The 22,421-nt window shown below is 36.9% G+C and overlaps 1 protein-coding gene across 1 annotated transcript in view; it reads left to right on the plus strand.

Moving 5' to 3' along the window:
- LOC128263064 (putative neural-cadherin 2) overlaps positions 1 to 22,421 on the plus strand; it is a 119,247-nt gene that overhangs the window by 29,444 nt on the left and 67,382 nt on the right. The window contains exons 3-4 of the mRNA XM_052997725.1: positions 1,641 to 1,666; positions 13,486 to 14,150. Coding sequence (XP_052853685.1) covers positions 14,096 to 14,150 — 55 coding nt within the window. The 5' untranslated portion in view covers positions 1,641 to 1,666; positions 13,486 to 14,095. The remainder of the gene's footprint in view (positions 1 to 1,640; positions 1,667 to 13,485; positions 14,151 to 22,421) is intronic.

Here is a 22,421-nt window from a genome sequence, read left to right on the forward strand (position 1 = left end):
ACGGCATGAGGGGAAGAAAGCGGGTGCAGCTGGGGGAGGCTAGCATCTTCTGGCCGACAATCATGGCAACCGCAAATCATCATAGATATTTCGAAAATTTCATTACATTGTTCGGCTGTACTGGGAAACTTGCTAAAGGTGGCAGGAGCGCTTCGTCTCCTGCCATCTCCTCCATCCCAGCCCTCCCATTGCCCCACCTAGGACCTCTCGCAATTCCCCGTACATTGTCGGAAAATTCAACCTTTCAGAGTTGTTTTTAAAGTGATTAGGTACAATTTTAAATCGTAAAAGGACACTGATTGATACTTGGCATAAGCAAGATCGAAATACATTTCAAAAAAATTAAAAATTTATTATTACAAGTATATATACTCAGATAATATTTTTAGTTTTTTTATTAATGAAAGGAATATCATGTAGGTCAAAATTTTTCATGGTTTTTTTTAAATTTGTTTTTTTTTTTAACCTGGTATAAAATATGTTTTGATGAGTTCTTAAAAAATCTTTAAAGCTAATAAATGATTTATAAAGGTGTATAAGACTATGCAATGTAAATGGGACAATCCACTTTCGTATGAATCTAATAGACTTCCAGACCGAAATCATTTTGAATGTCGCATTCTATTTCCCACCCTTGCAGCTTGGAACTTCGTAAAATAAAATTATCCAAAATAAAATTCTCAGTGCACGTGTGCACTTGTCTGAATGTTATCTACCATGCCAAATGATGTCAATGAATGGTTAGATGAGGTGTGTTTGTATGAGTCGCCGTATTATATAACTCTAGACCTACATACACACGCATAACAGTTAATGACGGTTCTGGTTCTGGAAATTCCATGGCAGGAAAAGCTCAAGTCCCCGGCAGAGTCGAGTCGAGCCGAGCCGCCTTTCATTTCCACACTTTTTCCCAAACCAGAATTTTTTCGTGCCGTTTACGTTGTTGTTTGTTTTTTTCCGGCCACCCCTCTGCTGAGCCACTGCCATCCACCCCCTTATCCGCTTGTACCAACCATTCTCGTCTATTGTCTCATTGTCTGTGCGCTCATGTATGATTTTTTATTATAAATAAGCTTGTAGGCATGTGTCAGCTAGGAGGGAAAAAGCCCTGTGTGCCAACTAAACTCTGGCCGTAATCTGAAATGGTAAGGCAACAACAACAACAACAAAAATGCCTGGCAATCATGGTGTAACTGCCAGCAACAACAACAATATAAGCAAAAACGAGAAATTGTGTTGTGACATTAAAATTTAAGATTTCAAGGAAACATTGGCCGGAATTTCATTAGATGAATGCTTGGCTTTAAAAGGAAAGCTGTTGAAATGAAACATATAAGAAATATAGCTATACGTAATGACGAAAACACATCAAAAAATTCAAATGCAAATTATATAATAAAGTTAACTTTAGAGACAAAATAAGTTTTTTTTTTAAGTGACAACTTATAGATTATGAACTATCTTTATAATCTTATGTCTAAAAGAATATTAGTAAAAATAATAACAAAATGTTTTTATATCGTTGACATATTAAATAATATGTATTAAAAATGTATATAAAAAAATATATAAATAAATCTTTGACATATTAAATTGTCATAATAAAAATTTATTAAGCAAAATTTTCTTTTTATTTTCAGATCGCTGAATTAGAGCCAACGGAACGGTAAGTAAAGCTCATAGATTACTCCACAAAAAAGAAAGCTCGTTTAATAATCCTCCATTCAGACAATCTCTTTTAATTTATTTATGAAAATGTCTTGTAGTCCATTTTCATTGTTACACACAAATCGCTTCCTTTGAAGCAATTCAAATTGAGCACCCATAAATACCTCGAGCAATTGCCGTTGGCTTGGTTGATTGTTATCTCAGCGCAAATCTGAGCATTTTAATAAAAAATAAAGACACAATCGAAGCCCACGCATGCTGCCGCATTTGTCTAACGAAAGCAATTTTGTTTTACTTAAAAATTTGCCAGCAGCAAGAACGCAACCTTTGGCTGGCACACGATTTGTATATCTAAATCGCAAACAAATCGAAAGCCGCAGACTTGTGTTTGTGGGTGTGCCTGAATATCTCTCAATTGCAAAAGTAGCCGAGAAGCAAATCCAAGGACCTTTTCCTTGGTTGAAAAAGAATACACATTGCCTAGGGCTTATTTGTCGATTGTGCGGCAATGCAACACTTTCTGCCCCAATCCCAGGTTTAAATGAATAATGGCAAGAGCAATGCCACCTGCGAGATTCCTCGCCATCTGCTGCCATCCACCAGCCCAGCCAATTTCAATTCCCTTCGCCAGCCACTCGAATCCTTCCTGGAAACTGTGGCTGCGTCATTTCCATCAGTTGATTGCCATTATGTTGTTAAGGTGAAAAGCGCAGGAACATTGTTGTTGCTGCCGCTGTGGCAGGAATATTGCGACACTTGCAACACAACACAACAAGCACAACACAAACAAAGTGCAATGAATGGTGTGCTGCCTTTGCTGTTATTGTTCTGTTGTTGAGTGGAAAATGAGTTTACACTTAAGTAAATCACTTTTGCGCTTTCATATTGACAAATGAAATTAACCTAGGGCGGACGGAGGAAATAGTACAACTTTCTCCCCGAAGCACGCACACGTAACACATTGCGTATACGCAATATCAGGCTACAACCAACCTTCCTTCCTGCATTGTTAACTTGTTTATTAGTGAGTCGGACATCCTTTCGACCTGATTCGGAAAAACCGAACCGGTGATAAAGAAAATTTGATTGCGAATTGGCAGCACAAACCTCAGAATTAAGGGGGTGGAAAAAAGGTCAGATGTTGCAGGGCTTACTCAATTTGCTGGCTAATTTAATATGCAGGCTGCAGAAAAACCTACCGAAAAGTAAAATAAAGGCACACACCGAACACATTCAGCTCTCGTAATTGGATTTTGGAAAGTTATTGTCTACAGGCCGCCGCCCCTTTCTTTATCCTTCTTTTCCATCTGTACTCGCTGCATTTGAAATATCGAAAAAGTTTCTGTATAGGAAAAGGGTTTCAAGTCCTGACTATGAGATATGCATGCTAAGTCATGGCTGACCAAGCACACGAAAGTTTTAAATGACTTTTGCTTACTCTTCGGCCCAGTAAGAATAGTACCACTCACACATCTGTATGGCACAATAACTTTCCCCATGTAAGTTTAGTTTAATTAAATATAAAAAAAAAACTAAGCTTTAAGGAGGGCCAAAATTGTCAAAACTGGCAAGTTCCACATTGCAAACAACAATTTCAATTTATGTAACATTGCACGTCGGCTACTTTTCAAATTCTTTACTTTTCTTTTTCGTCAAAGTGTATGTGTGCGCCGGAACATTTTCCGTTATTTAGACATGCAAAAAGTTTCTTCTGTCTGCTGTCCGTCTCTTCTGCAGAGCAATTATTTAGCTAATTTAACTGATTTATGATCCTTTTGACGTTTGCATTAATTTGATGCAGGAAACCTTTAAATTTATTTGCGAATCAGAGTTGGCGAAATAGCATATCTTGTTTCAAATCCAAACTCTTATGGTACTTTGAATAACTTGTCATCTGCAGAAAATTACTTTTACGTCAACAAGAAGAAGATTTCGCCACCGAAAGTTCTTGTTTACCAAACTTATGTTCGACACACACAGGGTAAATTCTTTAAGCTTTTCCGTCAGACGCATTTTACAACGACGGAAGAACGCTTGATTTTTTCAGAGCCTTGAGAATATTCCTTCTTAAAGCTTGTACCTCGTATGGTTTGTCGATTACAGGGTCGCAAAAAAATTAGGAAATCTTTAAAGCAGATTGGTTTTTAGTCGAACGTTGAGTTTTTTTTCTATTTCCAAAAAGTTATTTTGTCTTTAAAGCATATTATATATATTTGGCTTTGAAAATCTATAAACTTTATTTATAAAAAGTTCAGTCTCCCATCTTTAATTAAACTCTATCTTTTATTTATTTTATAAATAAAAAAATATATATTTTCGATTTCTAGCTAGACTTGTATTTCCTTAGGAAGCGTGTTTCATTCTGCGGCGTGTCTAGTCTTACTCGTGAAATCTTGGTTTTAACCAAACACATGCATAATGTTCATAATGAAAATGAGCGGAGTGCAGGCATAAGTTAAAGTTTTGCCAAGCACTCAAAGCAGTTACCATCCCTTTTACCTGAACCACAGCAATTTTCACCGCCCCATTTCCCAACCCGTTTAATCTTTCTCTCAGAGCTTTGAACCTGCACCTTCCGCTGTAACTCAAAAATATTTGTTGGCAGTTTGATACCGTGTGTGTGCGTTATTTCTGCTATCAGCAGCTTCCTGTTGTTAAGTTTTGCTAGACAACTTGTGTGTATATAAACTATAAACTGGGTTAGCAACTAAAAATGAGGAAAGTGAAAATTTAGTGCCACTTATTTAGAAAAATTGTAGTAAAAATCAATTCAATTTCGCAGAGCAAACATTATGCTGATGGCTCGTTGTAATCTTTCCCCACAATCCGCACAGCTCGCACAACAATGCCAAGTGATAGTAAAAATCAAATATTACAGACACAAAGCAATGCTTTGTGGAGGAGTTCGGTTCGGGTGGATAGCACTTGCCCTGGCAGGGCCGAAACAATCTGTCTTACAGAAAAGTCAATATACGCCTGGCTGGTGCATTTCTCAAGTCGGATAATATTGCGGCAAGCTTTGCATAGGGGAGAATGTGGAACAAAGAGGACAGAATTAAATGCACTCAAGAAATATAGGATATTTTCTTATTTTTAAAACGGGTTTTATAAAATAAAAATTTTGTTTACCACTGCCAAATGTTATTGTTTGCCAAGAATGATATTAAAAGTTACTTGATTAAAATCATATTAAATAATTTAACGACTACTGTTTGAACATATATTAAAAATGGGAAATAAATTGACAATTTTTTTAAGATTTTAAAAGATTTAATAAACAAATTAAAAATTTTAAGTATGGTAGAAACAAATAATTTATTTAAATGTAAAATGTTGAACATAATCATAATATATAATACAAATTTTTATAATAGTTTAAAAATTGGAAGTATTTTGTATATAATATATAAATGTATGCAAATATAATATATTTATAACTACATATTAATTTAAAATGATATAAAATACAATATTTTCTTTTCAAAATGAGAAGCAATTTTTTTATGCATTTTTTTTATTAAAACGCCCAAACAAATATTTTTTTTTGTGTTGAAAGAGTACAGAAGCTAGCAACAATCTGCAACGTCTTATTTTTTAGCCGACTGTTGCCCTCTTTACACTGTTAATCGGCTGCAAAAACAAAATGTACTCGAGTGGCAAAAGTTCCCAGCAACGGCAGCCAACTGTGAATGCAAAAACGAGCGGCCTCGGCAGGAAAAAGAGCTGGAAAGGGCACAGGATCAGGCGGCAAATCCGTTGCTGAAGGGAAGATGCCCTAATGCGGTTGCCACACATCAGTTGTTCCCTGGACGGCTTGCAGTTGTTGTTCCAGCTGCAAATTGTGGCCCAGAGTGCATAATAGCAATTCAATTTGTTCCAAAACATAAGCTTCAAAGTGACTTCAAGTTGCAAGGGATTGAACGGAGTTCTTGAACTCTGAATGGTCTAAGAGCTGTAAAAGGAAAACAAAAGCTTGGCAAACTTGAAGGAAATTTCCAAACGCCAAATATGAAAATTGTTTTGGGGGAAAAGTTCTCAAAGCCCACTACAAAATTAATTGAAAATGTATTTAAGATGTATTTAAATATTCATAAATAAAGTACATCATTGACTGCAGGTCTTATACAAAATCTTTATCAATTTATCTCCAAAAGATGAAACAGATTTCCGACCAAAAATTTTTAAAAAATTTCTCCATAATGCAAATGGAGTTTGAAACTTCTATTCAATTAGTCCAGTTTTGTCTGCTTACATACCATTTTGGTAAAAGTGAAATCATTTTTGGCAATCATAATGAATGCTTTAGCAAAATATGTAAGGTACAATAGCAACCGAGTCTGCAAAAATGTTTCCACTGAATTGCAGATACGATTTTCCAGAGCAAGTGTTGAGCTGCTTCAAAATAAACCAAGAACCGGATGGATAAATGTGCAAAAAGCTATTAGTACCTGCCGTAAATTCCACAGTTTATTGGCTCCTTCGCCCAAAGTGCAGCCAAAATATTTTGCTCTCCTTAATTGAAAATGCACTTGGCTTGGAGCCACCCAACAAAATCAACCACTCACATTCACCCACCTCGTCTCTGTCTGGAGCATTTCTAATGAGCACTTACCAATTACATACCTCCTGACAACGTTCGCAGGGCACGTGAATTCTTTTTTTACTCTGTCCTTCTTGAACAAAGTTTAGCACATACTTTGCTCTACTTTATTTCCCAATGTCCTTTTAATCAAACGGCAACTTGACCGAGCCAACGGGCCAACAACAAAGACATCCCATCGACGTCGACTCTCGGAAGGAGCATTCAGCATCGAGCATTGAACAGCAATCGATTTAGTTGGTGGACAAGCCGGAGGAAAAGCGAGTCCTGCGGGAGCTGGCGAAGAAGCAGGAGAATTTACCTCGTCGAGTGCTCTTCAAGATGCACTCATTTAATTGAGTGACCCAAAAATGAACGAGCTGCATGTTTAATTTCTCGCTCTTGTGACTCTCGAGCACTGATTGAGATCCCAGGCCAGTCGATTGCTCTTTAAATATTTAAAGAAACTCCTCTGTGAAAGGACATAAGTGGTGTCTGCCAGGAGTCACCAAAGCCACTTAAGTGGCAATAGAAGGGATGCTCTATGTTGTGTTCATTCGGGACTCATAGAATTGCATGTTAAGCGATAATTTGCAAATGGCAGTTCAAAATAATTAATTGGGCAGTTTCGGGTCGAACATATAGCTGCCAAAGAAAATATTAGAACAAAAATTCTTCACCTTCCCTGCTTATATTTATTTATATTTATATTTCAAAATTAAGAAATTTATGGACGACCTTATAACTACCTTAGAAAAATCAGAAACATTTTTCAAAAGCTACCCTGCTTATATTATCTAAGACTTAATAAATTCAAAACTACTCTACACTTGTAAAAAAAATCCTTATACTTCGTTTGTTTAAATCTTACATTTACTATTGCATTTTTCTGAATTGATTTCAATATTTGAAAATTTTATTTAAAATTAAGCTTCTGTTTTTACTACTCCATTTTTTATCAGTGTAACTATGTTTGTGGCCTTAAGTTTTCTCCTTACACCATAGAGTCTTCATATGAAAATTCCCTGCGGGATATCAGTCAGTTAGCAATTTGCCTATATTTCGCTGGCCATCGTTTCGCAGTTTCGGTGTGCTTCCATGGCCAAAATCAACATGGAGTTTTCCGCAAACAAGGCGATTGCATGTTACCAGCGAATTAATAAACCAAAAGTACACGGCCATCCAGGAGCACTCATCCACGCTGTTTCCCATGGTTCCCAAGGGCAACCACCCACTGATAGCCCCACTCCAAAAATCACATTAATGCGTGTACATAAAACCAAACTGTGATTTTCATTCCCCTCCGCCAAGGTTTCCTCTTCCTTTTTTTATACATCATGAATTTGTGCGGATCGAAGGTTAATGATATGGATACAATGGAGAGGGGCGAAAACTCAAAGTGCTTCAGCTAATTATGCGCATGTGAAAGAAGGAGGGTGGGATTTAGTTGATCTGGCCACATTAGTTGTATTATTCTAATTAGGCGACGGACAAATTAATCGTGTTGCGAAAAACCCAATGAAGTGTGGGGAACAACATACGGGTTGAGTGCAGAGAAAAGCACTTTAGAAAATGGTCAGCGATTAACACCACCAGCTGGTTTTGTGCTCGCGTTTTTTTTCCTTCAGGTAATCGCCTGCAATTTTTTCTCTTACTTCTTAAGCGATTATTGCGGTTTTTATTTGACCCTTAATGCGCAATGGATGTGTTGTTCATGGAATTGCCAGCGTTTCAATAACAATCAACTAGCACAACTCCTTTTGGCCATTAAAAGCACTTAATTTTTAATAACCACACTTAAATGGTCAGACTCAGAACTCATTGCATTTTAATGTCATTCGGACGTCCTTGTTTGAGTCAACATGCGATAAATGTGATACATTATAAGCAGAGTGTATAACGACGTTACGCGAATAGTAATAAATAAGAAAGAATAATTTCAAAATGTTTGGAAATAGCTAATAGAAGTTTATTACTGTTGTACTAGAAAAATATTTGATAATATATATTAACAGCCTCGTTCCTTAAATATAATTCCATAAAATCTTTCTTTCTGATCTTGGTGAGATAAAATCCCCCCTCGTTCAAAAAAAAACAATAATTAATAAAAGTCAAAGCCAAGAGACCTTTAACATCACAGACTGTGTATCCCAAGATACAAGTACCAGGGCATAAATCAAATCAAAGGAAAGGTTATCACGTTGATCACGTAATTGATTATGTAAGCTCTGCAGTGGGTGTGTGTTTGGGTGCTGTATGTGGGTATATAGTGTTTGGGGGCAATGCTCGTTTTTGTTCCACCAAGTGATTTCGCAATTAACAAGGAAAAAGTTAGCTGTCATTCGAGGAGCAAACGAGGGGAAGTTGGAAAAGAGGAGCACGCAATCCCCCAGCACGTGGGCATTAAAAGTCCGGACTCCGGACTCCGGACTCCGGTCTCCGAACAACGGACTACGCACTAAGGGTCCAGTCCGGTCGGATGCCATTCGGACGGTCGGAGTTTGCCATTGTTGAGGCTGCTTCTCTTTTGGGACGTGACAATAAAGCGCCGAACCGTTAAACTATTGTGCGCCATAAGGATTAATGTCATTTACATAATTCGTCCATGTGTGAGTGAGTGGGTGGTGGAAGTAGTAGATAGGACTGAAAACCCCTAAGCCGGAGCGCACGCGTCTCGGCATTTCGGCATTTTGGCATTTCAGCATTTTGGCCACTCGCACGAACAGCTGCTGCAACATGATTGAGCTTTCAAATTGCTAGACCGCTCTCAACGGTCAGATCCTCATGCTCTTACACTTAAAAAAAGGAACACATTATTGAATTCGAAGTTAGAACAAAGCCAAAAGAGTTACATATAAAGGGTTTTTTTAAGGGCTGAATGGCTATAAGTACCCTAGTTATAAGATCAATTAAAATTTCATTAATTTTATTTGTTCTGAATAAAAATATTGAGGTTTTTCCCACGCAATACATTCAATAAAATTTTAAAACAACTATTTAATCTGTAACTGTCTGTCTGTAAATAAATTTACTACTGCTGTTTTTAATAACTCAAATTAAGCAATAATTAGATGCCCAACTTAAACATAATTTTCTTTGTAGTGTATCACCCAGTAATCAGAAAGTGCGAACTAGCATCAATGGCATCTAAAATGCCTAACCAAAACCTGTGTGCTATGTGCGTTGAAGATTTGTTTAATTCGATGTCTATTTAGCTGGGATTCTCACCGAGCTTTCCCCTGTTCCCACTCGTTCGCAATCAGAATCCGCACCTGTCATTTGTTTTCCGGCCATTTTCCTCCATGGTCATAATTATCCCTCTGACTTGTGCTCATCCATGTGCGATGTGGGGACATTGGTTGGGAATTTTTCGACAATTACGGGGACAACCGCAGTGAGCAGCATAGCAGGGTTGTCCATCATCTAGTTGTAACTCCTCCCACTGCTCTGGCTCCGAAATAGTTGGGGCGTTGTCCGGGGAAAATGGCGAAAACATAAAAAATTTCGCCCCGACATTGTCAAACCACATTGGAGTCCCTTTCCCACGCATGGGTTGGGTTTTTTTTGGGTAGGATCAGAGGGGGGGTTTGCATGAGTTGCATCGCCCCCTCGATTCTGGCACATCTCAGTAGCGACAATTGCATTGGAAATTGGATTAAGCACACGCCACAAAGAATTCAACAGCAGCTGCCTGCGAAAATTTAGCTATTGGTTCGGATTTGGCGACTGACACTCAGGGTTGTCAATATTGAAAAAGAGCCTTAGTTTAACAGAAATGAACAAATTATAGAAGATCTAGAAAAATTTTATAAAACATATAGTAAATAAATCTAACATTATTTTATTTTATTTTTTTTAACAATTTATCATTATATTAAAAACTTATCTTTGAACATATGTTGAATATCAGCAGTATAGAGAAAAAAACATATTTGCAATAATAATACAAAAGTTTTTTTTTTTTAAATTATTTATGTCAAAATTGGTTTCACCTCAAAACTGGCTGTTTTTTAAAATGATAAGAAACTAAGTTCAATTTTAAATGGTTGAAATGGTTCATTTTAAAAACCACCAGTATAAATAGGGTCCCAGGCAGTTGCCTTTGCCGTGAGCTCACATATTTAGCTCGTAAAAAATGTTTGCCATGTGCTGAACAGACAGTGACTATTGCACCGCTCCGCAGGCACCACCCACTTGAAAACGAACCACCCAATCCACCCGGCACCACAATCATAAAGAATCATGGAGAGAAATTGTTGAACATAGTCGTCATATCTAGCCATAACTCATGCTTTGTCCCCTTGTTCCTCGAATCTGTCTGGAGCCCCTGCCACGCCCCCATATCTGCTGACACGCCCCCTCCTCTTCCTTAATCTGTAGTCGCATTTGAGTTTTGGGTTTGGGTTTTGGTTTCGGCTTGGGTTTGGCACTGGTTTCGTTGACGTGACATGACGCTGGAGTTTTGGCCTTGTTGGCCAATGACAATGACATGGTCATGTCTTTCGCAGAAACATGAGCTGCTGATGCTGCTCCTCACCCGTCTAGTCTGCTTTTTTTTCTTGTTCTCAGCTCCTGTCGATCCATATATATATACGGTATACATAAAGATGAACCGCACTGTATGGAGATGAAACGTGGAATGCTAAAAGCGCGTGCCTTGGCTTACACGTGTCAGTGGTCATGTCAAATGTCCGAATAAAGTGCAAGAATGCTTCGTTCCATGTGAAAATTTGAGACACTCACCATCCGGCGAGTGAATTTCGGAGTCCTGGCATTGATTTCCAACTGTTGATGAGCTCAATGGAAAAGCAATGGATAAGCTGATTGCTGACGGTTTTATTTGGTCGTCATGTACTATAGTTGAAAAACGGAGATAACGATTGCTAGTAAATGCTAAGAGCTCAGAAAAACAATTTGTGTTGGTGGCATTTAGAAGAATTTATCTGTGCAATTTATGTGGCTCCTTGTAAATTTAAGCCCTGTGGAGAAAATCGAATAAATAAAAGCATAAAAATAGAAAAAAATATTTTTAAATAATATATTAAATATGTTTTATTAAATTCTTCGAATTCATTTTCCTAACATCTGATATTCTTAATCGTGGTGTATTAATCAACAAGTTGTTGGTATATATTGCTGCAATTTCGGTTAAATAGAGCTTACCGCTAATTAGGTAACTTAATAGGTCCTGTGATGATGAGACGCCAATAAGGTCACAGATGATGATCATCACCATGATGCAGCAACTTCCGCTGGGAAATCGAGCAGTACTACAGCGAACACGTTGAGCATTAATAACTTGTGATTTATAGCACAGGATTAGCTTCACCCATCGCACGCCTCGCCTGCAGAAAATGGTGGAAAATTGCTACCAGTTCGATGAAAGTTTCCCACGAAAATGTGTGCGTGTCAGAAGAAAAGTTTTCGCGTCTAATTCGAAAGATGGGAAAAGTGTTTGATAAATGGTCTACATGATTGGCGTATGAATTTGCCTAAAGAGTTTAGTTTTTAAACCCTGTCTTGTGGATTATTTTATGGAAACAAATTGGATCTAGAGTTAAAAGAATATTTATATATATCTTGTATTGTTATTAAATTACTTTAGCATAGCATAAAATTTTTCTCGTATTCGCTGATGACTACATCTGTTATCGGTTGGGATCATTATTCGCTTTCAAGTAGCATAGCCAGAAAAATACTCTCTTAAAGCGACAAACACTTGGCATAATAACTGGCAGCATTTGCATCTATTCCAAAACATAATGACAATGTCGGTCCCCGACCCTTCACTGATTTCTAAACTGTCTTTTATTGTGCCCAGCACAAATAAAAAAAAAGAGGAAAATGGAGAAGCGAGCGTTTCCACACACGCACACAGGGGAAAACACACACTAGCATCCTTATTGTCTTTTGCGGTTGTTAGAAAACAAAACGTCAAGAAAAGTAATTCATGGCATAAAAGAGACAGGCCGCGAAAAAACAAGACGAGACTAGACTAGACTAGGTCTCAAATGCAATGTGACAAAGTTTCTTACAAAGTCTTTTATAAAAACCTCCTCATTATTTATTTTTCAAATATTAAAAAGTTATTGCAATCTAAGAAACGCTTGTAGCTTAAAAACTTGATTTGATTTTATAAAAATTGTATTTGAACATCAATTTGCAGATGACTAAAACATCTTTTAATCATGTTTGTTCATTTCACAAATTTTCAACGAGAAATGATTGGTGGTTTGATTCTAAGAATAAGGAAGTTTGCATATACAATACATATTGAAAAGTAGCAGTTGTTGTGGTTGTTTCAAATGTTTTTTATGCAAAGTAACCTCTAAATTACAATAAACTTGTTTACAATGCAAATGAGAAGGCGATAATATCAGCTCATCGGGCAGCCAAATTTAATGGCAATCATTTTGGGTCGATAAAAGACTTGTATGATATGGCATATAAACGAAACCAAAATAACAACAATGAATGCAAATTAAGCTCTACTTTTTTCTGACTTTGGTGAGCTGGGAGCAAATTTACCAGCTTTATTTAATATTTTAATTATGGCACGGCTACTGTTTAACTCATCTGCTATTTTGACTGTTTGCTTCGCAAAAATGCACGCTTTATTTTAAAAATAGGAAGAAAAATTGTGCCACACATTTATTCAATTTCGGTTTTTGTGTGCTTGCATTTATTGCATTTTTAATCGCACTTAATATTTCAGTTTGTCGCGCCTCGTGTCTGTGCTGGCATGTTGTTATTTTCTTCTGTTCAATATTTATTATGCCAATAATTTGTGCGATGCTCGCCTTTGACTGGGCTTATAATTAATCATTTACACTGGTGGTGAATAAAAATACCAACAAGTTAATGTTGCATTCCATAATTTTTTTTGTGATCTTATTAAGCCGCATACTTTTAATAAAATAAATGCATAAAGGGTAAACATTTTTTAATATTCAATTTAACTCGACTTCATTGTGACCACGAAACAGAAATTAAGACCACAAATTGGATTACTAATTAAAACACATTCGTGCACTTCTGTGAAAAAATCTGTGAAGTACAATACAAAAAAAATATTAAATATAATTTAAGAACTTTTTACAGAGAAGAAACGCAGAAAGTTTAATTTCTGATCATATCTCTACACTATAAATGCCTTAAAACACTATTTTTTCTTTTGCTTTTGTTTACCCAAGTAAGCAAGTCTAATCTTCTTGCTTTTTTCGTTTACCCTTTTACAGAGCTGGGAACAACTTAAGCTGGATTCAATAGGAAGCACAAAATCGCAATAATTGACAAATCCAGTTAAAAACTGTCCAATTCCCCAAAAATGCGAACACAAAACCGGCAGTAAAAATAACTTAAAGTCCTGAAAAAAAGAGAGCGAAATTGCCCCAGAAAATTGCATGAAATTGCAACTGGCCAACAGGAAGTGGAGAAGTGACAGCGATAACTAAGGACACAGACGGGATAAATCGGAGCGGGGTCAGTCATTTGCTGCACGATTGCCGACCCCGACTAAAGAACTGAAAGTTTAATTGCCTCTGTTATTCGAGAAAGAAGAAAGCGACCAAGAGCAAGGATACCAGTCCAGCCAAATGCAACAATTAAAATCAAAAACTTTTGGACAAGATGATGCTGCCTACGCCGTGGCGACAACAAATCCCAACTGCTGAGCGCATCCATCGACAGCTTTTCCGAGCCTAAGAGCCTGTGGAGAGTCAAGGAAGCGGCCAGCAGAGTCCTTCGAGCGAAAGAAACATACTGAGACTGAGCTACAGAGCGACAGAGAGGGGGAGAAAAGCACGCTGGCGAGTGGCGGGGCTTTTAAATCGACTGCTTCTAATTTGAATGGACTCAGCCGCATTCGACATTCAAATGCATATTTGGAAACTTTTGTTAATTGGTAAGTGCCAGTCCGTGTTATTTTATGCTTGATGAAAACGAAAACTTGACCAGTCCCAGATAGTTTCTGAAGGCGAAAATAAAAATGAAATTAGTAAAGTGAAGTGAATTTAATATTCAAAATCTTTTTCATGTTAATACAAAAATAGTAAGTAATAAAAACAGAATTTAAGTAGAGATAGTCTCAAATCTGTAGAAAAAAACTTTAAAAACTTTACACAAGATTAAATTTTTAATCAAAGTGTTGATAGAAAACAAGAAACAAGGAAATCGGGAATGCTAATTTCAAAGTTTCAACGCGTTGCAATTCTTGAACGGATAAAAGCAAAAGAAAAAATGGATAATGGATACAACGATAGCAAAATACTCTAAGAAAAAACTTTTGAATTTCCAGTGTATAAATAAAGAAGCCTGAAGTATTTCACCCCCTTCGAAATGGTTTCCAAATTTGCAACTGCCTTTAAAAAGCGTGCAAAGCATAAAAAATACTCAGCGATAGCCAACTCTTCGAATAAAGGTTTAAAAGTTTCCGCTCTCATATTTCCGTATTTTAATTTTTTCTTCGCCTTTTTCCTCTTTGTCTGTTCATATTTAACTTGGCCAAAGAGTTCTTTCTCGCCGTGTAGAACTTTTTTTTCCAAACCCAAACCCGCCGTGTAGAACTTTTTTTTCCAAACCCTTCTCTTCTTCAGCATTTCAGCAAGGCTGGTTTAAATAGTACTTTCACCTACTTTCTTCCGAGTTAAAGTTGTTGAGGGAATGCCCACGGGAATAGACTCTCCTCCATGGGAGCCATGAAGATTTTTAATTATGAAGCAACATCTCAGAAGTGAATCTCCGGGCGTTTAGTTAATGTGTATTTTTCAGGTTTATTAAAAAACCGAAGTTTGCACTACAAACCCAACTGATATATACAAGAAGCTTTACGGGTTGAGAATTAATTAAGTAAATTGCTTTAAGGTAATCAAGGTGACACTCATGTTAATTTTGAATTACCTGGGTTCTTTAATATTATTAGTTCGGAAATAATACTATTTGTACTTTAATCCATTTATTTCTTTTACTAATTTTGTAGAGCAAAAATAGATGTAGTCTGTAAAAAAGTTAACTAGTGCACAATTTTTAATTGAATTCGGGATACAAATTTCGAAAAACTGTCGAATGATTCTTAGATTGACTGACTTTTAATGTTGTTAATTGTTGAAAACAGAATCTCTCAATTCGAATTTCAATAAGTGTAAGAGGCATCCCAATTTGAAAGTAAATTTGATGCACTTGGCCAAACTTTTAGTTGCGATTGCAATCCAATAGCTTCGCCATATTAACAGGCAATCAACTTTGATTAATATCGAGCACAAAGCATTTGCCATTCGATTCAAGTTCAATATCAATTTGTGGCCCCGCCACATCCTTTTGCCAAAGCAATTGCATTTTTTTCCTTTCTTCAGGGCACTTTTGCCCCGCAAGTTGCGAACTTTGACATGGAGTCTTGCAGCACTTAATAAAGTTATTTATCTAGAGCAGAGTCTGTAGCTTAGCTCGAGGTAAAGAGCATGTGCGCTGAGGTGATTGATGACATCGATAAGTTTTTATAAATTGGAACTGCTTGGAGCGGACATTCGAGTCACTTTTTGCATAAAAGCCAGATAAGCTGACCTCAAGCTTTGACATTTCGGCAGTTATTCTAAATTGGGCATACTAAAAATCTACATGAACTGACAGAAAAAAATGGTAATCTCCCTGCCAAGCATTCCATTGCATAATTACACCAACGCCACTGATTTCGACCCCAATTAAAAGTCAACTGCACTTGAGACTTACTTTTGCTTCCAACGAGCTGACCACACACCGCCTGCGAAAAAAGAGTTCGTAGTAAAAAAACTGGGTAATATAGAAATAAAGCTGCTAAAACTTTTGCGCCAAATACTTAATGAGCGGCTCATAAAAATTCTCATATATATGCAAGTGAAGTTTGTGAGCGGGCGACGGCCAAAAACACAAATGTCAGACGCAAACAGAAACCTCAACAATTAAACTTTGACTGAGTTCAACAAACTGGCAGACCAAACTGTTTTATAATGTATAAAGGTTTTCCGGCAATTGCCAAAACAAAGTCACTGTAAATTGCACAAACAACTCGGCTAGCAGATTTATTCATGTGAACATTTGGCCAAGATCTGACTGACAAAAACTGAATTTGAGTCTTTGTGGCCCAGACGTGTGGGTTACCTTTGATAATAGCAATCGAAAAAACATTAGCAATTTTTTGGAAGTTCTTTTAAGAAATTGGGTTTGAGAATAAAGTTACGTTTTTGATTAATAAGTGTTATAACTTTACATTTTCCTGATATCATATTTGCATCAAATACCTCGTCTTTTAAAGTAATCTTATCATTGCCCTAAAAAAAATACAAAAAAACATTTTACAGCTGTAAATTTAAGGAATATCGTTTCTACCCCTAATTTTTTGTTTTTAAGCGATTATGAAAATTCTGCGAAAACATCTGGGATTGAAGGTTTATGTGAAAAATTAAGAAAACTCTCCACAAAAGCTTTATGGCAGGACTGAACGAACTGATTCTGTACAATGAAAAGCTTTTTCCTATACATTTTTCTTGTTTGACAATGTTTCGATGAGCTTTTTCTTATACGTATACAAGATTGCTCTAATTATATAATTTTGGCGATATGTCGCACTGCATATAAGACTTGAAATTTTCGAAATATATATGAACTCATGTGAATTCATGTGAACAATAAAAACAATAACAAAAAACCAATAACCAAAAAAATATATATTTTACAGCTGTTAATTTAAGGAATAGCTTTGAACCCAGAATTTTGCACAGCTTTTTCCTATAAATTTTGCTTGTTTGACAAGAACGTATAAGAATGTTTCGCAGAGCTTTTAGTAAGCCAACTGAATTCATAACTGAATTTTACAAGCACTCTTATACTTATACAACATGGTCAAGATTGCTATAATATAAAATGAGATTCCAGTTATGGAGGCTACAGCTATCCAATTCATAAAACAATCTTTCGGGAATCTGGAAAAAAGCTTATACAATTTTGTAGTCAGAAAATAAGACCTTCGCAAGGCTTTCGAAAACTACCTTTATCAAGGATATTTTCAACGTTATACAAGACGAAAAGCTTTCGAAATAAGTTATTTTCGCAACATTTTACTTAAATTGCTAAATGAAGTATTTCTTATACTTCCGAACTCCCAATATTTAAATAAAGAAAATCTTTCACATTTATAGCAAAACTATAAAGTGTTATACAAAATGTTTTAAAAGAGAACATACGAGTCAAAGAGAACCTCCAAATGGCTTGTGGGGCGGAAATTTATTTACTAAGTAATTTGACACTACCCAAACCACAATTGAAAATTTACTACATTTTAGTGTCAAGTCAACCCAATCGCAAGTGGATCATGTCTTCACACATCGCACTTAAACAGCATTATTCAATTTAGACGTCACAAATGTCACCCGTAATAGAGACAAACTCAAAAGTCAAGAAACTCGCCGAGAACTGTGGCAATAATACAAGCAAATTAGATTTTACGATGAGACAGAGTTGACAGCAGAAGGGCAGACACAGGAGAAAGCTGGGCCAACTAACCCGCAAAACCATTCAGAATGTTAGCACCAATGATAAGAGCAGCTACTGCGAGTACAAGTATGGCTCTAACTGGAGGAAAACACTGCAAACTGGTGGGGAAAGCCAGCTTAAAACTATAATTTGTAGGTTGTTGCAGTCTGGCAAAGCCACAAACAAACTTTTGTGTGCGTGCTTCACAGTGAAAAAAAAATGTAATTTATATGTGAATGAAACAAAAGTATAAAGTGTAATAGTAGTTGTCATGGCAATTACAAAAAACAAAACAGTGTATATCTTAAAACACAATTTCAAGAAAAAGACAAGATAAGACTATGATTTGCGTTTAATAAATACATTTTTTTACTATCTTGATATTTTAAAAGAGTTTTCCATATTTTCTAAATTGTTTGCTTATGTGCCTTACAGAAAATTTTATTCTTAAGCTTAAATAAAAACATTTTCAGATAAATTAAGTTATAAAGCTATTTAAAATCTGAAAATTAAACTATGGTAAAATGACAATTTCAAAGTTGGCACGAAAACATTTTTGGTGGTTCTGCAAAAGAGAAAACTTAGATCTTATTTTGTGGACGCATCATTTTTCAGTGTACCCACATGAGAGTCTGGGGCTTTTATTATTGTGGCTTCATTTGCAATGCACAAAGAGAGCGGGACAGAGTTGCGAGAGTGAGGGAGACAGAAGGAGGCGAATGCGTGGCAAGTTAGCGACCACATCTAAAATGAAAAATCTCAAGCACACACGCGCACACACACAGCTGCAGAGCTACACAGGGCAACAAAATATTGGGAAAAACAGGCGAGTTACGATCCCAAAAAGGGACAGTACTTGTGGCTTTGCCACTCACACTTACACTCACACGAGCAGTTGTTGCGGGTGCTAAAATGGCCACAGCCACAATTTGTGTTGTCACGGAGTAAATGTTGACACTTGACATAGACAAATACAAATACAAATACGCAAACACAAACACACGCACACAGGCAAAAGGAGAAAGGAGAAAGGGAGAGAGAAAGTGAAAAAAGAGTTGCTAGCTAACCCGTTAGGAGTTTGTTTTATGCTTCCGCACACTTGACATTACAATGCCATTGCACATCCTCCCCCAACGCCCATTTGTCCCATTTCTCGTCCGGCTCCTCATTTTTTTTGGCCCTCTTGTTCCGTTTTTGTAAGGGGTAGCAAGGTTATATGAAAAATGGGGAGCAAGAAGACAGAAAAAATAATCAAATTAATTGCGAGCTCTTAACTCCCCTTTTTTGTACTTGCATTCGACCCCAGACAGCATGGTCACACTAAGCAATATATGTAAAAATGGCTTGGTAACATTTGACACTCATTGAAACATTTAAAAGTTAAACTCCATATTCAATTGAATTTCTTTAAGAAATCTTAAACTTTAAATACTAATTAGTATATTGATATTCGAATGCACCTAGCTGACCCTTTGTGTATTTTAATTCATTGTTAAGGCTTTGCATATAATTTCTGAATAGTTTCGAAAAACTTAAAAAAGGGTAGGTTATATGTCTAAAAATATCAAAGCCCCACTTTGCATATTGAAAGCTCAAAAGCCTCTTCCAGGGTATCCCCCGATGACCTTTCCCTCACCCCAGATTGTTTATTTGGATAAGAATGGCTCCCTTTCCCCCTCCCACCACTTTATGGTTGTTCGTGCCTTTATTCAATTTTACTTTGACTGCTAAGCTCACTCAAGCACCCACCCATCGATCCATCCACGAGGCGTTTAGTTGGCACTACTTCAACAGGGGTACCACCCACTGCCACCCCCTATAAAACCCCTACCAAACCCTCGGGCGCCCTGTTCGTGACACTCTCTGATAGCAAATTATTACAGTCTGATGAGTTCGTCCTGCTGATGAATGAATGCCGAGCCAATAAATTAAGCTCTGGGCCAAAGAAGCTGGACCATTTTTTGTTTCCCTCCTCTCTCGATTCGTTTCGATTCTTTTTTAAGAAGTGAGGGACGAGAATCTTGTTATATCGAAAGTGTGGGTCACATCAATTTGTTTGCTTTATTTAAGTTTCTGTTTTGATAAAAATTGTTTGCATACTATGTCAAGCTAGCTGTCTTAGTGCCTCATATTTGATTGTTTGTCCATGCATTATGGACCCCTCACTTGGGTACACAATTTTGACCTAAAGATATATTTTCTATCCCACACCAAAGACTCGTTCTCAACTTAATTAAACTGCTTGAATTTGCCGAATTAACCAGGTGCATAACTAAGGTCGAAAGCAAAAGTCAAGCCGAAACCAAGGACCGCAAGTGTGCGAGCTTTCGTTTGTGCCAAAATATGTTCAAGGAAATTAATTACGCCGGTGAGAAAGCGGCTGCTTGGGGCACATACCTTATTGGCCATATAATGCGGTAAGTGGGGAAATGCATTCCAACGGCTCCAAGCGGCGACCCTCACCGCAATCCCCGCAAAATAAACTACCTTGCGGTTCAAAGTTGATGCCCGGAAACTTTTGGGAATGCCTCGCGTCCGCAAGTTAATTAAAGTGCTTTATATCCTGTTGAGGCATCCGTGCACTTGGCGGTTTATCTTCAGGTGGTTCACTTTTTGGCCATCGAAGTGCTTAACCTGTATCCCTAAATATCTTCAGATTTACCAAACCTCTTACGGAATGTTTAATATAACTGCGAGGAAATACTACATGGACTTATAGTCAAAATCGTTTGTTGTTATGTAACATAACGTATCAATTATAATATAAAAATATATAACATTTTTTTAAGAGTAATTATTATTATTCTTCTCTTAAGAAGATCTACAGCATTTCTCATAGCGGATTGATAGATTAATTGGATTACGTATACGCGGTGGTGCGTTCAAAATTCGCGACACAGACATAATTTGCGGTGGTATTAAATTGAAACGTATCGACTCCCTCAAAAGTGCCAATGTGCAACCGGCAAACAAGGCGCTGTGAAAAACTTTAATGCGACAATTTGCAGCTGCCACAAAGATGCCGAGAACAAGAGAATCAGAGAAAAACTGGAGAATCGTGGGCGGGAAGACAAAAGCCAACTGGCGGACAAGAGTTGCCGTTGGGAGAGCGAAGCGGAAGCAAAACTTGCAGGCAACTTGCTGACTCCTCTGAATGAAAATGAAGTTGAAAAGCAGACAAAGAGCCAGAGATTTGTGAGTCCAACCCGTAATGATTGCAAGAGTTTTTGATTGTGACAAGGCGCACACACACCCGATAAGTTTAGGCATATATATATATCTATATATATTCGCCTAAACGATGATAAATGTCCAGGCAGGCGACACGAATTTGTCAGGACTTAGAAAATAATTTCTGATTAAGATCTTTCTTCCTATTGTTGGAGCGGCTGCGTGCAAAGGCATAGAATCGGTGAATTATCTTGCTCTTCGGGCTGCAACATTTGTCTTTGATATCAAAATAGCTCGGGGTCAAGAGTGTTAGAACTATATTACTATTTATGCCTAGCCCCAAATCAAAATCGGAAAATGACAAGTAGCAGCTGTCAAAGCATCTGCTAAGGCTTTTATTGCCATAGCCATCGGAACTCCAGGATGTTCGTGTTCTTTTACCTGTTTGTCATTTGCGGAGGAAGTGGCAGATGACTTCCTCTGGCTGGACCACATCCTGTGCTTCCCATCTTTACCATATTTTGCATTGTTTGCTGTAACCTTTTGCATGAGTTGGGTGGTTCTTTGGACTCGCTTATTGACGTACGGAAAAACTTACAATGCTCTATTTTAATTTATCAACAAGTATAAAGCAACTTAAAAAGAACAAAAGATATATTTTTGCCAGCTTTGGAAACTTATAATTTTGGAATTTATAGCTTTGAATAATATTCTATAAATTTATTTATTATGATATTAATAAAATTTAAATTCGTTTAAATAACTTTAACTTAGTTTTAACAAAAGAGATTTCTTTGCACTCACAAAATATAAAATTTTAAAACGTATTTCGTTTACAATGAAATGATTTGTAACGTACCAGCTTGTTTTTTTTTTTTAATTAATTATTAATTTTTTCTCTCTGTGTTTGTGTATTGTCTTGCTTTGGTAGCTCCTACCATATTTCCTGATTTTCTTCTTAACCTCCCACCAGCCCTCGAGTTAAATAAGCTGGCACTTATTTAATTTTCACGTAAAGTTGATGCTTGCTGAAAAAGTTTCTCTCGGCTTTGTTTAGCAAAAGTTAAAGTTAAACTGTCTTCAGTTTTCCTGCGCATTAGAAATTCCAGTACGCAAAGTTGCCGTTCGAGTTGCTGGTGTTTTTTGTGTATTTCTAGATGCTCTTGGCAGCGGCTTCCTTTGACCCAAAGGCGGTGGATTCGGCGCCCTCATCCCCGAGGCGAAATTCCTGCGCTTTTCCATTTACTTGTGGTTGGGCATCTTTGGGGCCAAGTTTTCATTCTGCTTGCATAATTGAATTTCTTTCTGGGGTCAACAAGTTGTTAGGTCGGGAATAAATATGAAAATGATTGGTCGAGATTATGGGATTACAGGGGACTCAATTTAAGGTTCATTAAAAATTCTATTTATATATGTATGTGTTCTTTTGCTTGTGTATTATTACTATATATTTTATGAACAACTTTTACCTCATTGATATTGAACAACAATCACAAACACA

Source organism: Drosophila gunungcola, unplaced genomic scaffold, assembly GCF_025200985.1.
Source record: "Drosophila gunungcola strain Sukarami unplaced genomic scaffold, Dgunungcola_SK_2 000001F, whole genome shotgun sequence".
In the NCBI taxonomy this organism is placed as follows: Eukaryota; Metazoa; Arthropoda; class Insecta; order Diptera; family Drosophilidae; genus Drosophila; species Drosophila gunungcola.